The sequence below is a fragment of the Lontra canadensis genome, unplaced genomic scaffold, assembly GCF_010015895.1.
Source record: "Lontra canadensis isolate GAN:19392208 unplaced genomic scaffold, GSC_riverotter_1.0 scaffold3, whole genome shotgun sequence".
In the NCBI taxonomy this organism is placed as follows: Eukaryota; Metazoa; Chordata; class Mammalia; order Carnivora; family Mustelidae; genus Lontra; species Lontra canadensis.
Genome location: NW_022630997.1, coordinates 8,745,783 through 8,763,079, shown reverse-complemented (window position 1 = coordinate 8,763,079; position 17,297 = coordinate 8,745,783). Strand labels below are relative to the sequence as shown.

The 17,297-nt window shown below is 37.0% G+C and overlaps 1 protein-coding gene across 2 annotated transcripts in view; it reads left to right on the top strand.

Annotated features, from left to right (window-relative positions):
* Positions 1-17,297, top strand: part of SHOC2 (SHOC2 leucine rich repeat scaffold protein) — a 93,976-nt gene that overhangs the window by 28,132 nt on the left and 48,547 nt on the right. For both annotated transcript variants that reach the window (XM_032880218.1, XM_032880209.1), the window contains exon 2: positions 15,373-16,317. In XM_032880218.1, coding sequence (XP_032736109.1) covers positions 15,615-16,317 — 703 coding nt within the window. In that variant the 5' untranslated portion in view covers positions 15,373-15,614. The remainder of the gene's footprint in view (positions 1-15,372; positions 16,318-17,297) is intronic.

Here is a 17,297-nt window from a genome sequence, read left to right as displayed (position 1 = left end):
TTATACTTATTGAACCTTTCTAGTGACTTTTTCATTTCAGTTATTGTACTTCCTTTTTTTTTTTAATCTTTTTTTTATTTTGAGATGTCACTTATTTGAGAGAAAGTTTGAGAGTGAGTATGTGTGTGTGTGAGAGAGAGAGCACGCATACACACAGGCAGGGGGGAGGAGTAGAAGGAGAAGCAGACTCCCCACCGAGCAGGGAGCCCGATGTGGGACTCTGATCCCAGGACCCTGGGATCATGACCTGGGCCAAAGGCAGACACTTAACTGACTGAACCACCCAGGTGCCCCCAGTTATTGTATTTTCAACATCAGGCTATCTATTGGATTTTTTTCCCCAAATAACTTTTTGTTGTTAAAGTTTTTATTTATTTATTTTAGAGAGAGATAACATGAGCTAGGAGAGGGGCAGAGGAAGAGAGAGAATCCGAAGAAGACTGCTCTGAGTGTGGAGCCTGATGTGGGGTTCAATCTTAGGACCCTGAGGATCATGACCTGGTCTGAAATCAAGAGATGGACACCTAACTGAGACACCCAGGTGCCCCATCCCCAAATAATTTTTATGTTTCATTCATGGTCTGTATTTGATGAGACATTCTGTTGAAAAATTACATTTGGACATTTTATTTTGTTTTTTTAAGATTTTATTTATTTATATTAACAGAGAGAGAGAGCACACGCAGGGGGATGGAGAAGCAGGCCCCCCACTAAGCAGGGAGCCCAATGTAGGGCTAGATCCCAGGACCCTAGTATCATGACCTGAGCCAAAGGCAGTCATTTAACCAACTGAGCCACCCAGGTGCCCAATAATATGGACATTTTGAATAATAAAATTGTTTAAAGAACAATATTTTTTAAAAGGATTTTATTTTTATTTATTTGTCAGAGAGCACACGTGTGCACAGGCAGGCGGAGTGGCAGGCAGAGGCAGAGGGAGAAGCAGGCTCCCTGCCGAGCAAGGAGCCCGATGTGGGACTTGATCTCAGGACACTGGGATCATGACCCGAGCTGAAGGCAACTGCTTAACTGACTGAGCCACCCAGGCATCCCTAAAGAACAATATTTTAAATAACAAACAGGGAAACTATGGAGATTTTGCCCTTTCCCCAGGGTGTGTTGTTTTTGCTGCTTGTTGTGGTTGTTGTTGATTTAGTGACTTTTTTGAACTAATTCTCTTGTGTGTGGCCACTGAAGTCTCTACTTGTTTAGCTTAGTGGTTAGCTAATGATTGGACAGAAATGTATTTAAATGCCTGGGACTAATAAATCTCCTAGTCTTTGCTAAAGAACTCTGTTGTGGGGATGTATCTTCAAGCACTCAACCAGGCATCTGACAGCTCTGCCTTAGTCCTTCATTCCTGCTTGTGCAGGGCCCCATGGTTAAAAACAAGAGCTTGGGGCATTCTCAGGTTTTTCCTGAGCATATATACAACCTCGGGCATGCATACTGCCTTAAATATGTACATGAGCGTCTAGTTTCCCAGGGATGTGTTGGAACTTTTCGAAATCTGTATGGTATCTTATTCCTAGTTTTGTTGTTGTTTTTAAAACTTTTTGATTAGCCTGTTGTTTAGTCCAAATATTGGCCACCACCTCAAGCAGCTGTGAGTATAAAACACTTGCCTTTAATTGTTTTCAGCAAGCCTTTTCCTGAAAATTTATTTTGCAATGGATAAACAACTGAGTCGGGTCAAATATGGATAGAATTGCAAGTGGACTTTTTTCTGGGAGCTACCAGACAGGTCTAATAGTAATAATTTGGGGGCAGTGAAGCTTTCAGAGAGCTCCAGCTAGGGGCTCCTAGGGGCTGCTAGGCTATACTGGGAATTTGGGCTATAATTTTTCAAGGCTACCATCCATCTGGAAAGCAGGGACTGGGACTAGGACAAGTTAAAATATCACAAAATATCACTTAATGAGATTCAGTCCTTCTTTCCTTCCTTTCTAAATGCACCCTGGGTGCAAGCTTTTGGTTAGTTTTGATAGTTCTGATAAACTTTATTACAATGGGTTTTGCCAGTTTTCCATTGCTTTTGTGGAGGAGTAAATTTTTGTGTTATTTATTGTGCTGTTTTCTCTGATGTTATCTCCGCTTGGACTTTGATATCTTATACTGAAAGGCCTCCATGTTTAGATGTGCTCCCAAACCCCCAGACAACTTAAAGTTAAAATTGAGGATATGATAGAGTTATAAATGGTGGAAACATATTATTAAATATATAGGTAACATATATCTATTATGTGCAGAGTAAGTACTTAGTAAGTACTAAATTGTGGGTTTTATGGAGTCACCTATAGGAGCCTCATCTGCTGTTGAGTCCCTATGGGTCTAATTTCATGAAATGACTTCTGTGGGCCTGATAGTTTTTTTATAATCCATTTTTTTAAAACAAAGATTTTATTTATTTGACAGAGAGGGAGAGCAAGCACAAGCAGGGGGAGTGGCAGTCAGGGGAGAAGCAGGCTCCCCACTGAGCAAGGAGCCCATTGTAGGGCTTGATCCCTGGACCCTGGGATCATGACCTGAGCCAAAGGCAGCACCTTAACTGACTGAGCCACACAGGTGCCCCTTTACCATCCATTTATTTTCCTTCCTTCCTTCCTTCCTTCCTTTATTTATTTATTTATTTATTTATTTATTTTTGAAGATTTTATTTGACAGAGAAAGAGAGAGAAAGAGGGAGCACAATCAGGGGGAGTGGGAGAGGGAGAAGCAGGCTCCCCACTGAGCAGGGAGCCTGAAGCGGGGCTTGATCCCAGGACCCTGGGATCATGACCTGAGCTGAAGGCAGAGGCTTAATGACTGAGCTACTCAGGCATCTCTACCATCCATTTCTTTAGGACCACTCTTTTTTTTTCAGATATGACTGCTTATAGTTCTGTCTCTTTGCCTGTGGCCTTTTGATAATTCTGCTGGTTTTATATCTTTGTGCTTCACAAAAGGCTTGTTGTCCTAAAGAATGAAATTAGAGGCCCCCAAGTGGTGCAGTCAGTCTTAGTCTTGGTTTCAGTTCAGGTCATGATCTCAGGTTGTGACCTTGAGCCCCCACATCGGGCTCTGCACTTAGTGTGCATTCTGCTTGAGTTTCTCTCTCTCTCTCTCTCTCTCTCTCTCTCTCTCTCCCCCTCTCTCTCTCTTTGTGTTCTCCCCAATGCATACTCGCTCACTCTCTTTAAAAAAGAAATGTTGAAATTAAGATGTAAAACATTAAGTCTAAGATTAATACATTAAGTCTAATACATTAATACATTAAGTCTAATGTATTTAAATGCCTGGGACTAATAAATCTCCTAGTCTTTGCTAAAGAACTCTGTTGTGGGGATGTATCTTCAAGCACTCAACCAGGCATCTGACAGCTCTGCCTTAGTCCTTCATTCCTGCTTGTGCAGGGCCCCATGGTTAAAAACAAGAGCTTGGGGCATTCTCAGGTTTTTCCTGAGCATATATACAACCTCGGGCATGCATATTGCCTTAAGTATGTACATGAGTGTCTAGTTTGAAAAAAACTTCTTACCTTTTTGAAAAATTATTTTTAATCTTTGTATAAAGTTTTTTAAAACTTAAATTTCCCTTGATCTGTTAGGTTTAGATTATCTGCTTTTATTGCCCTATGTTACCATTATTATGATGTCTTTCACATTTATGAAAAATAAAAAGATTTGGCACTAGAAAGATCTTTTAATAACAATGCAGTCTTTTTAATGTATACGTGTTGTCAGTAAAGTATCTTATAACTAGCTTCCTTTTGTGAGAAAGTTTGATGTAATTGTAGCTTGTTTGCTTAATTGAAAGGAACAAGTTTTAGTTGACCTGTGAAATTAGACATCTGGGTGACCTTTTCAGGTGAGCTTAGAATTTTTTTCAGAGATTAAGAAAGCAAGGTATTTATTGGGCCCTTCTTCACTTACCTCCTCTTCTTCTTTTTTTTTTCCCCCATCCATCTATTCTTAAATGTTTATCTTCCCCAAGGTACCAGTATCTTTTCATTTTATATGCTCTGTGATTTTCTCATTTCAGACCTTCAGGTGGCATTATGCTATTGATACCAACGCCATAAGCTTGTTTCTATCCTGGGCCTTTATGCTTTATTCCAAATCCTATTTCCTTTTTATCTTCTTCTCTCCCTCCTCCTCCTCTTAAGATTTTATTTATTTGAGAGAAAACAAGTAAGTGTACAAGTGGGGGGAGGAGGAGAGGGAGAGGGACAAGCAGACTCCTTCCTGAGCACGGAGCCCTACAAGACTCGATCCCAGCACCCTGAAATCATGTCCTGAGCCATCTAGGTGTCTCTCCAAATCCTATTTTTCAAGTGTAGACTAGAATAGGATAGCCTGGTGTTTTCATTGGAACCTCAATAGAAGCTTGTCCAAAATTTTACAGTTTTTCCCCTTTCTGGTTCCCTAACTTGAATAATCCATATTATATCTATCTAGTTGTTCAAGCCAGCAGTTTGACATTATTCTGGATCTCTTCTCCTTAATCCCATTCATCTCCAACTACTTTGATTCTGTCTCTAAAATGTCTCTTGAATTATTCTTAATCAGTATTGTTAACATCAGTTTGTAATTTAAACCAGTGGTTCTTGGGCACCTGGGTGGCTCAGTCGTTAAGTGTCTGCCTTCAGCTCAGGTCATGATCCCAGGGTCCTGGGATCGAGCCCTGCGTTGGGCTCCCTGCTCAACGGGAAGTCTGCTGCTTCCTCTCCCACTCCGTCTGCCTGTATTCCCTCTCTCACTGTGTCTCTCTCTGTCAAATAAATAAATAGAATCTTTAAAAAATGAATGAATGAGTGAATGAACCAGTGGTTCTTTAAGTGCCTCAGACCTAATATCTCATTTATATAACAAATTACTTTGTAAAATCCTTTTACTCTTCTGAAACAATGATTTACACTGAAACTATATAATACACTGGTTAATTGAAAGGAAAAATAAGATAGACATTTTGTTTGTGAATATGAAAATGCTCAGGCACAATACTAGAAAATAATGAAGACCAAGGCTTGTACATAATACCATCATAATGGTTGCAAATGCAGACTTACATAGGTGTGTTGTGTTGGTGACTCAGATGCCAAGATCTGTATGGGTGTCAGTGATTGTCAGAGTCACGAATAAAAAAAATAATAATTCTTGAAGTACAATCTAAACTATCTTTCCCTTCTAGAATGTGGATGTTGTTTATATTTCCTAAAAAGTGCAAAAATAATTGGACTTCATATGTAAAATGGAGCTAGATTCTAGGGGTGCCTGGCTTCCTCAGTTGGTAGAGCATGTAACTCTTGATCTTTGTGGTCATGAGTTTGAGCCCCACTTTGGGCATAGAGATTACTTAAGAAAATGGTATTAGGGTCTAAGTTCAGAATTATAAATAGATATTTCAACTAGTTATATATCCGATGGTCATTTAAAGATTGTGCAGCATGCCTCCATCCCCTGTCCATTAAATGCTGGCACCACTTCCCTAAACATTGAGACAACCTAAAAATGAGCCAGAAATTCCAAAATACTCTCAGGAAAAGTGGTTGAGGGGAGCCTGGGTGGCTCAGTTGGTTAAGCATCTGACTCTTGATTTCAGCTCAGGTCATGATCTCATGGGTCAAGGGGTCAAGCCCTGCACCTTGGGGGGTCTGCCCTCAGTGGGGAGTCTGCTGCTTACCTCCCTCTCCCTCCCATGCTGCCCCCTTCTTGCCCCCCAGGCTCGATCTCTCTTTCTCAAATAAATCTTTAAAAAAGAAAAATGTGGTTGAGTTTACCATTATCATGTTTTGTATGGCTTTATTGAATGGTTTCTAGATTTGGTCCTGCATTGGAATCACCTGGAAAATTCTTTGAACATATAGACTGCTGTTTCCTACCCTAGATACTTACTTTGGTAGGTTTCTTGGGTTTAGGATTTCTAAGCTCCCCAAATGATTCTTCTAGAACATGTCTAGCACTGATTTGAGAGCATTTGAGAATCAGTCATTAAAGTTTGTAGTAGCCCTCTAAGTAGATTTTGTCTTACTTTTGAATCCCTGATCTTTTAAAATCATGTGGAACAGTATCAGATAAGTTTTCAAAAATAGTTCCGTGATATGCTCTCTTCTTTGGGAATCCTTTAATGGCTCTTCATATTTACTCTAAGCAGCCCCTGAAAGTACCCTTCTGGAATATTAGGGTTTGAAATTGTGGTGCTGCAGAGTAAAGTCCAAATTACTACATTTGAATACTTAAGCTTTCAAAATTAGACAGCCTGGATTTCCAACCTTATTTTGGGCCTGAACTCCAACGTAGAAAAACTGTTTGTGGTTCCTGGGTCTGGATAGTTTTCTCATGCCATTTCCTGTGTACACAGTATCTACCCATCCCCACAGAATGAATTTGTGAACCTCTTTTCAACTTTGAAGATTCAGTTGTAGTCTCATCACAGTCTTCTTTATGTCCCTCCTTCATCACTGTGCTCTCCCATTACCTTTCCCAAAGTTTATAAGTTGTCTGTTTCCCTCTCTTTGTAACATCACTGAAGGCAAAGATTTTTTGTTTGATTGGCTTTTCTAGCCCCAGATAACAGTATAGTACCTGACTCATAGGTGCTTGGTGAATGAGTGGGTGATTGAAAGTATGATGGGTTTGTATTAGATGATCTCATAGGTTTTTCTAGTTTCAGTATTGATGATATGAATATGATTGGTAATTTCTTTTACCAAGAAAGTATGTGTATAGTTTACTTTTTTAATTCTTATTTATGTACTATGTAGCTTTTAATCTAAAATAAGACATGAATATTTTTTATCATCGTGGCTATATAGGTCAACTATATTGGCATAATACTGAAGTAAATAATATTAGATATAATGGATCATATAATAATATTTACATGGCAGGTACTGACGGTTAATTTGTACACAGTGTATTGAAAGAATATAATCAGTTGTAATTTTATAGGTCTGCTTTGACATGGTGAGAGTTTATTCTTGTTAATAGAGTACCAAACTGTTTTAAAAATTGGAAAACTTTTAAAATCCCACCAGCAGTGAGTTAGAATTCCAGTTGTTCCACATTCTTGTTAATACTTGGAATAATCAGGATACCATATTTTTTTGATTTTGCTTCCTACCACTCTAGCCCATCTTTTGTCCTCAGGAAGAAACCTTTTATACCTTATCTGTAAATTTTGTGGTTGCCTAGGATCAGGGTTTTTGTTACAGATGACCTGAGTCTAGCCCTGAACTCATCACCCCCCTTTTTGTATTGTTCATGCTGATCATGGTCTTATGGGCTATCAATATGCTGATAACTTCCACATGGTTTTATCTCAAACCTAGTCCTCAACCTCTCTTGCCACATAGAATGTAACATCAAGTTTGTTAATTTTTCCTACTAAAGATTTCTTGAATGTACCCACTTTATCTGTTGTATAATATTTTAGTGTAAGATCAAGTCTCACCTAGTTGCTGTAATAGTCTCCTAATTGGTTTCCTGCTTTTACTCTTTTCCTCGAAATCCATTCACTGTACAATATTGTGAGAGAGATTAAAAACATACCATGTTGCTCTCTTAAAACCGTTGAATGGTGTAGAAGATCTGTGCTCATTATGGCTACAGAATCCTGCATAATCTTGTTTTAACTTCAGTCTGATCTATCAGTGAAATGGCTTCCATTTCACTCCTCTGTCTCATGATGTTCTTGCATATCTCAGCCTTTACATCTTATTTTCTATTTATGGAATGCTTTTTTTATTTGTTTCTTTTTTCTACCTGACTGTAAGCACTTTGAGGACAGGAACCAAGTCTGTTTTATTTATTCAGCACTTAGCATGATGCCTGGCACATGGAGTTCAATAAATATTTTATTAAATGCTTATATGAGGTTATTGTAGTATTTCTTTTGCTTGAAGTCCTCTTCAGACTGCCATTTAGGAACTGCTTATGTATATCTTACTAGTATTCATTTTCCATACATATATCATTTCTAAAAGTGCCTGAGTAAATAAATTTTCTGTGCATTGGTTCTTTACCATATTGCCAGAACTGTGCTCCAGTATAGTCTCTGGCTCCCTGCCTCTTGGACCTAATATAGTTACAACTCATTTACCTTTTCTTTTTCTTTCTTTTTTTTTAACCTTTTATTTTTCTACAGTAATGTTCACCTTTGATTCTGTAGTAGATGTCAGTTATGTCACTTATGTTTAAATCTTACCAGATGGATTACAAAATAATGAAATTATTTATCTCCAACAAAGAAACTATTGGAACTGTCCTTTTAATTTGACCCTCAAATTCTAAGAGCAGTGGTGTGACATCAGCACAATCCTGCTTACTGGATATTGGTGGGTTATACCTCAGACTTATGGTAGCATGTCTGATAACATTGCAGATACTTTTCCTCATTCCATTCCATTTAATTTTTCTCTTTCTTTTTTTTTTTTTTTTTTAACTAAAAGGTCAGTTAACATTAGATATGACAAGTAAAACTGGAGTTACTGAGTATTTTGATGTATAATGGCCAAGCTTTTAAACTAATTCTAGTTAAATTATCTTGCAATTTTATCTAGAAGACAGAGGGGAATGTATGATTAGGGTGTTCCTGATTTACCCACCATTATTTTATGAAGGATAATTGCATTAACTAAAGTGTATTTAAATGTATGTATACTTAAAAGAAGGAATCTTTTCTTTCCTAGTAATGTTTATGAAATATCTACCTTCCCAAATTGAATGGTATCTGTGAGTGGGTATATTTTTTATCTGATATTGAAAAAGATTGAGAAGAATCTTTTCGTAGCCAATATGAATTGTTACTCATTTATTTTTTTTAAATTGTTATTTTCAAATTTTTTTTTCAATGTGGTTTTTAAACTTCCACTGTACTGAAAAAACTCAGTGTGCTTTTTTATAATGTATGTATGGTAGATTGGTATTAACCATTGTATTTTATTGTTTACATTTTTCTTTTGGAATAATTTTACACTGATAGAATTTATAAAAATAGTACAGAGAGGTCCCTTGTACTTTTCATTTATTTCCACCAATAATATCTTACGTAACTATAGAATAATTATAAAAATCAGGAAATTGACATTGGTACAATACTATTAAGTGAACTACAATCTTGGGATTTTGCCAGTTTTTCTATGCAGTCTTGTATTGGAGGGGGGGATGTTGATAGTCCCATGAAATTTGAAAACTTGTACAGTTTCTTTTTTTAAAAATTTTTTTAAGATTATTTATTTAGAGAGAGAGTGAGCAGGGGGCAGAGGAGCAGAGGTAGAGAGAGAAAATGAGAATCCCAACCAAGCAGGCTCCCTGCTGAATGCAGAGCCTGACGTGGGGCTTAATTCCATGAACCTGAGATCATGACCTGAGCCGAAACCAGTAGTTGGATGCTCAACCAACTGAGCCACCCAGGCACCCTGAAAACTTGTACAGATTCTTATAACTACCACACGAAGTACACAACTGTTTCATCAGTTCAAAGATGCTTGCACATGCTACCCCTTTATAGTCATACTCTCACCCAACCCTAAGCCATAGCAACCACTGATCTGCTATCCCTAAGTAGAATTTTGTTGTTTAAAAATACTGTATGAACATAATCCTACAGAATCATACATATCAACTATTTGATACTTTTTCATTCAGCATAGTGCCATTGAGATCCATCCCAGTTTTTGTGTGCAAGGGTGGTTTGTTCCTTTTCCTTTTTATTGTTGAACAGTGTTCTGTTGTATAGATGTACCAGTTTTTCAGTTCACCCAGTAAAAGATAATTGACGTTGTTTCTACCTTTGGGGCATTACAAATAAAGCTGATATGTATGTTTGTATACATGTTTTTGTGTCAACATAAGTTTCCATTTCTCTAGGATAAACACCTGTGAGTACCATTTCTGGGTTGTATGTTTATGAGAAATTGCCAAATTGTTTTCCAAGTGGCTGTACCAGTTTACATTCTCATCAGCAATGAGTGATTGATCCAATTTCTCCACATTTTCACCAGCACTTGGTATCATCCATATTTTTTATTTTAGCTCTTCTCAAAGATGTGCAGGTATATTTGTATCTCCCTAATGACTAGTGATTGAACATCTTATGTGTCTTTAGTGGAGTGTCTCTATAAGTCTTTCACCCCTTTTCTATTGAGATTGATTGTTTTCTTACTATTTAAAGAACTTCTTTGTATGTTCTGGATACATTTTCTCCCAGACTGTAGCTTTTCATTCTCTTCATAGACCTCTGAGTAGAGAGAGAAAACATTGCTTGGACCCTTTTTTTGTTTGTTTGTTTGTTTGTTTGTTTGTAGGTACTTACTGGTGTTTTTGGATTATGAGCTTCTCTACTGCCAGTCAGGATATGTAGGAAACAACAACAACAACAACAAAAACCACCGAGAACTCACCAGTAGATATCCTTCAGCCAGAGTCCCTAGCCACTGTACCTTCTTTTCTCTACTTTTCAGGCACTTCTGCTAGTTGCTTTATGTATTTTGTCCAGGGTTTTATGTTGTAATTAATGGGAGAAATGGTAAGGTGGGCTTATTCCATCTTCTTTGGAGCCAGAAGTCATGTTCATTGTAATTCAAGGTCCAATATCGTAAAGCTTTCATACCCACATTTAAGGTAAGACTAGGGAATATATTTAGTATATGTGGCTTATTGATGTTGTAGTTATTTTAGAAATAGCTAAAAGTAATGTTGAGTGTATTATAAGAACAAGGAGATTTTTTTTTACTTCTTAACATCGAGTTTGCATACAAAATATAGTTCCTGAAAGGAACGATTTGAAATAAGAAACAGTGATTTGCAGACTGTTGCCTGGGGGCCACATTCAGTCTGTGGCCTCTTTTGGTAAACTTTTATTGAAACATAGCCTCATCTAGTCACTGACAAGTGTCTGCAGCTGTTTTCATGCTAAAGTGCTAGAACAGAGCACCTGTAATAGAACATCTGTCCCACAAAGCCTAAAGCATTTAATATGTGGCCCTTTACAGGAAAAGTTTGCTGACCCCTGTCTTAGAAGGTATTGAGGCCTAAAATACTGTAATTAGCATCCTAATACAATTATGATTTGGATAGCTGTCTTTGAAGTACAGCATGGTATAGTGGAAAGAGCATACATGGGCTTAGAATCAGTTAGACTTGGTTTTGAATTTTTCTTTACATCCAGGTATTTGACTATAGTGCCTCAATTTTCTTATCTATAAATTGGAAATAGAGGAACTCTTCTACTTAGGAACTTGAAGTTTAGAATTTTTGTAATTTGGAACTTAACTAAGTACCTTAGAAAAGTTTTATCAACTAAGACCTCTGCCAACAGATAGCATTGGTAATATTTGGTTTCATTTTTGGATAAGTGATAAAAGGGACTCAAAAAACCAAGTGGAGACACTTTTAATATCTTCCTTGATGTTGTTGTGAGAATTTGAAATAAGATTGAAAGGTCATGTCAAGCGCCCTATTTATGATAGTTATTAGGCAGTCGGGAATAGAGGAATCTTCTGGAGTGATAAAGACCCCAATATAGAAACACCATTGCTAGCCTCAGCTTAGTAATTGGTGCAATTTTATGCTTTTTCACTAGATTTTAAGCATTTTTAGAATGGGTACTATCACTTTCTGTTACATAAGTGGGTGCAGGAGTCAAATTGTGCAAATGTAGCCATCTCCCAAAACGTTATAAAGGGATTTTTAAGAAATCTTTTTTTTTTTTTTTTTTTTAAGATTTTATTTATTTATTTGACAGAGATCACAAGTAGGCAGAGGCGGGGGGGGGGGGGGGGGGGGGGGGGGGGGGGGGGGGGGGGGGGGGAGGCAGGCTTCCCGCTGAGCAGAGAGCCGGATGCAGGGCTCAATCCCAGGACCCTGAGATCATGACCTGAGCTGGAGGCGGAGGCTTAACCCACTGAGCCACCCAGTGCCCCGGTTTTTAAGAAATCTATTGGCTAGTTTATTTCCAAGAAACATGAAGGATTACTGCCAATACTTTTTTTCTTCTCCAAAAAAATCTAGTGGTGTCACCTGATTCAGATCTGGATTAGATCAGAACTTAATTTGGGACTGTCAAGTCATTTGTTAGTTGTCTTAGACAACATATATTTTTACTGGATATGAAAAATTTTTAGTTAATAGTCAAGCTTGGTTAGTTAATTCTTTTCAGTATGGTGATGTCAAAGTCCAAGTTCTGTTCTAACTAGTTGTACTTTTATGAACAGTGCCTGAACTGTACACCAACAAATCTCAATAGGTACAAGAGTTAGAGGAGGAGTATCTGGGGTCAGTTCAAATCCATCACTACTGCAGGGAAACCATCAAACAGCTCAAGTATCTCTAGGATGAACTTCAGATATATTATGGTATTTATATGTTATGGGAGGTCTTTTTTCAAACTTCAGTGGAAACTTGAAATTATTAGTAACTTGTTTTGTCATTAATGCAATTTCTTTCCTGACCCACTCCTTAATCCTCAATTTTCATTTTTATTTTATTTTTTTATGGAGCCATTTTTAACATTTGTAGTAGTATCTATCATGTATGTAACATACAAATATTTATGTAGTTCTTTGGTTTTCATTTTATTTTCTTAAGTAATCTCTACATCTGTTGTGGGGCTTGAACTCAATACCCCGAGATGAAGAATGACATACAGTCATTCTGAGCCAGCCAGCCACCCCCTCAATATTCATTTTTAGAATAATATTTAAGAAATACAGTAGTAAATATACTCATGTTCAGATCTTCAATGTTCAGATTTGGTTATATCCTCTGTTTCCAAACTTGATAAGCATTTGCTGAAACATTTTTAAAAATATTTATTTATTTTATGGACAGAGATTACAAGTAGGCAGAGAGGCAGGCAGAGATAGGGGCTGGGAATCGGGCTCCCTGCTGAGCAGAGAGCCTGATGTGATGCTGGGATCCCAGGACCCTGATGTGACCTGAGCGGAAGGCAGAGGCTTAACCCATTGAGCCACCAAGGTGCCCTGAAACATTTCTTATTAAAACAGATGTTTCCTAGATTCCTCTTCCTGAAGATTCCAGTTCAGTGGTTTAGGATAGAGCCTGGGAGTTTATTTTTCTTAAACCAATATTCCAGGTTTATTTTATTTTATTTATTGAAGTTTGGGAAACATCAGAATAGGAGATCAAGGATTCCATCTTTTAAAATGCCATTGTGTGTTTAGAAAAGTGTTATTTTTTGCTCATAAAAATGTTTTTGAATCTGATTATTAAGCAGAAGCATTAAAGTTTTGCTAGTATACTTTGTGAGATGCTAGATTTGTTCTTTAATATGTAACATCTTTTTTATACCATCTGCTTCTCACTTGAAATTCGGTACATACATATCTTGCCAAATAGAAATTTGATTTTCAGAAACTTGGTATAAATGACCTTTCTTACATCTGAATTGATAAGTGATGTCTGTATTCTGTCATCTGTGTATATACTCCCATTATTCACTGTTGTATCATTTTAATAAATGTGCTTTCATTTTGGCTTAATAGCATCGCTTTCTCAGTCAGTACCTCTGAAGGTTTCTTAGTTTTTCCCCGTTGTAGCTCAAAAATCATTATTTTCTCTTTTTGAAGGGGCGGTGAATAGTGGGGAGATAGTAACTTTCCTGACGCACTAGCAAAAAATTGCATGTTTGTTTAACTGTAGAATCTTATAAGCTGGTAAGTTCAAACTCTAGTCTGGAATTTACAGATCATTAGTCTTCTATCCACCTCCTATTATTACTGCACCCCTGAGATTTTGCTTCAGCAAAGTTCCACCTTTACATTTTCCTATGGCAAACTAAGATCATTTGGTATTCTTGGCCTAAGTTAGCCTTTCACTGTATCTACCTGGACTGATTTGCCACCTTGTCTTTACTTGCTTGTAAAGGTTGTACACAACCTTTCTCAGCCATTTTCACTGATGACAGTTTTCTCAAAAGAGCAATAGCATATGTCATTGTCTGAAGATTTACTATACTATCTTATGTTTAGTTATATGTGAATGTTTTGGCTATCTAATTAAACTGTAACCTTGTATAGGGTAAGGCTCACATCCTCTGTACAGAAATTCTTAGCATGACCCTGTGCACTTAGACTGTCAAATACTTTTGGTGGTTTCATAAAATTTTAGCTTTTTTTTTTTTAAACTCTTAAGCTGATCAGGTAGGATGTTAATCATTTTATCTTTAATCTTTAAGCCCTACTACCACATAAAGATCAGTTACTTATAAAATTAATAACAGAGCCTCAGGATACAAAGCATTTTAAATTTCAAATGCTTAGGGAGGACTGACTCCTTCACAAACATTTTACTCATCTATTCAGCCTTTGTAGTTCCTTTTGGTCAGTCATTTTACCAGTTTTTTCTACTTTTTAGAACCCTTATCACCATTCAATTTCTAGTTTATAGACTTCATTGGAGATTGCTCTTTGTTACTGTTTCTCAAGGTGGTTCCCTAGGTCTACTTGCACTGCAATCACCTAGAATGCTTATTCAAGTACAGATTCTTTTTTTTTTTTTTTTTTAAAGATTTTATTTATTTATTTAACAGAGAGATACACAGGGAGAAAAGGAACATAAGCAGGGGGAGTGGTACAGGGAGAAGGCTACCCACTGATCAGGGAGCCCGATGTGGGGCTCGGTTCCAGGATCCTGGGATCATGACCTGAGCCGAAGACAGGCATTTAACCACAGCACCACCCAGTTGCCCCTAAAGTACAGATTCTTAATGTCCTTTTCCCTAAACTATTTGCTGTGCTCCATACATATTTCACTTTGCTATTTTGTTCTTTTGTGAGACTGCTCTTGAGTCTTTCATTACACTCTCTCAAGTCCTTTCTGATTCCTAAAGCTGTCTGGCAATTAGTTGCAGATAGAGCAGTTTTAGTGTAGTGCTTAGGAACACAGGCTGTGGGTGTATACATTGGAATCTCATTGCTTTTCCAAGATCACAGGGCTAGTTACTTAAAAGTATTTCTGTGCCTTGCTGTCCCTATTTAAAAAATAGGGACAAGAGTTGATCTTTTGGGCTGCTGTATGTATTAAGTTAATATTTGTAAGTTTCTTACAGTAGTGCTGGTACATAGAAAGTATTCAACCATTAGCTGCTATTATGATTTCTTCCACTTTTCAGTTCTTACAAACTTAACAGTAACTTGTATACTTACCTTATGTCTGCCTCTTAGATTATAAAGTCATTGAAGATAGGGGCCTGCCTTAACTATTTTTATAGTTTTTCAATGGATTTTGCATAGTAGAAAGTGTTCAATAAATATTTACTACATCAAATCATAGGAAAATGGCCAAATATTCAGTAAGATTGTTTTTCAGAGCCCATTTACTTAATATAAATTATAATCAAAAGTAATTTAATTTTTTTTGTATTGTATTTCAGGAATTCTTATGAACCATTGACCATCACCATTTCACCAGTTGGAGCAAGTTACCAGAAATGGGCATAGTGCTTTTCGATCCAACATGTAACAGATGGCTGTTCCTCCACGGTGATTACTTCTTCACACCAACACCTTTTGTGATTGTCTAGGATCTTTGTCTCTTCATCTTCGAATTCCAGTTACTGTTGTTGGCAAATAAAACAAAGGAGTTCATGTAGTTTTTGCCCAAGCTTGAGTCACCATGAGTAGTAGTTTAGGAAAAGAAAAAGACTCTAAAGAGAAAGATCCCAAAGTGCCATCAGCCAAGGAAAGAGAAAAGGAGGCAAAAGCCTCTGGAGGTTTTGGGAAAGAGAGCAAAGAAAAAGAACCTAAGACCAAAGGGAAAGATGCCAAAGACGGAAAGAAGGACTCCAGTACTGCCCAGCCAGGGGTGGCTTTTTCAGTTGACAATACGATCAAACGGCCAAATCCAGCACCTGGGACTAGAAAAAAATCTAGCAATGCAGAGGTGATTAAAGAGCTCAACAAATGCCGGGAGGAGAACTCAATGCGTTTGGACTTATCCAAGAGGTCTATACACATGTTGCCGTCATCAGTCAAAGAGTTGACTCAGTTAACGGAACTTTATTTATATAGCAACAAATTGCAGTCCCTCCCAGCTGAGGTGGGCTGTCTAGTAAATCTCATGACACTGGCCCTAAATGAAAACTCACTTACCAGTTTGCCTGACTCTCTTGATAACTTGAAGAAGCTGCGGATGCTTGATTTACGGCATAATAAACTGAGAGAAATTCCTTCAGTGGTGTATAGGCTAGATTCTCTCACCACTCTTTACCTTCGCTTTAATCGTATAACTACTGTGGAAAAGGACATCAAAAATCTGTCAAAACTCAGCATGCTTAGCATTCGAGAGAACAAAATCAAACAACTACCTGCTGAAATTGGTAAGAGATCTTGGGCTACTACTGTTTGTGGTTATTTGTTTTGCCAGATAATTGTTAGGCCGGATAATATGTCAAGTGCTTTTCCATATCAAAATATCTGATCCTTGCCTAAAAACAGCTGGTTTCTAAATTTCTTCTTTATGTTTTACTTCAGTTATTTAATTTTAGCAATTTTAGTGTATGGTGTGAGCTTATTTTATAGATTTTAAAAAAGTGAATTAGAATATAGATGTAGTTGGGCCTGTTTCACATAAACTTATTCTGCTTTCATTTTCCCTGGAGAAGAGGTGAATTTGTAGTAATAAAAAGATGTTTCCTGAATTTTTAACTTGTTACCACCTATTTTAAAAATATTTAAAAAGTATAGTAGATTCACTTAAGCTACATTTTCCAGTTTTCACTTTTCCTTCCTTATCTGAAAAATGTTTGTGTAAATTCACATGACTCTTCTGCCTAATTTACTACAAAAGATTGGCATATCAGAGCCATGTAAAAAAAAAAAAAAAGGCAAAAGAACGGTAATAGTATGAAAAATAGTAAATATATATGTAATAAAGTCAGTAAAAATTTTTTAATTAGGGAGTATAGTAAGCATTGACTTAGTTCTGAGAAGTTGATAAAGGTATTTGTGGGCTCATTTTATAACATTAAAAAATTGACATAAAAGTTAATTATTTAACTTTCTAAGGAAGGTTTTCTTATGAAAGGCAGATATATGCTGAATAAAATAGGTGATTTAAAAGTATTGTTGCTTGAGCATTGGGTGAGTGGGTGACAAAGGAAGCAAGGCACTGCAGCTTTGTAGAGAGATACTTTTCTGTAGGTGTGTTTAAAAATTTATTTAGCTTTGAAAAAGATATGGTTTAAATTTTAGGTATGGCATTTTTCTACATTTAACTCTCAGCAGACACAAAATCCCAGTTTAATTTTGGTTTCATTAAATGCATTTTCTAATCCATGATAGATTTTCCCAAGCAGTG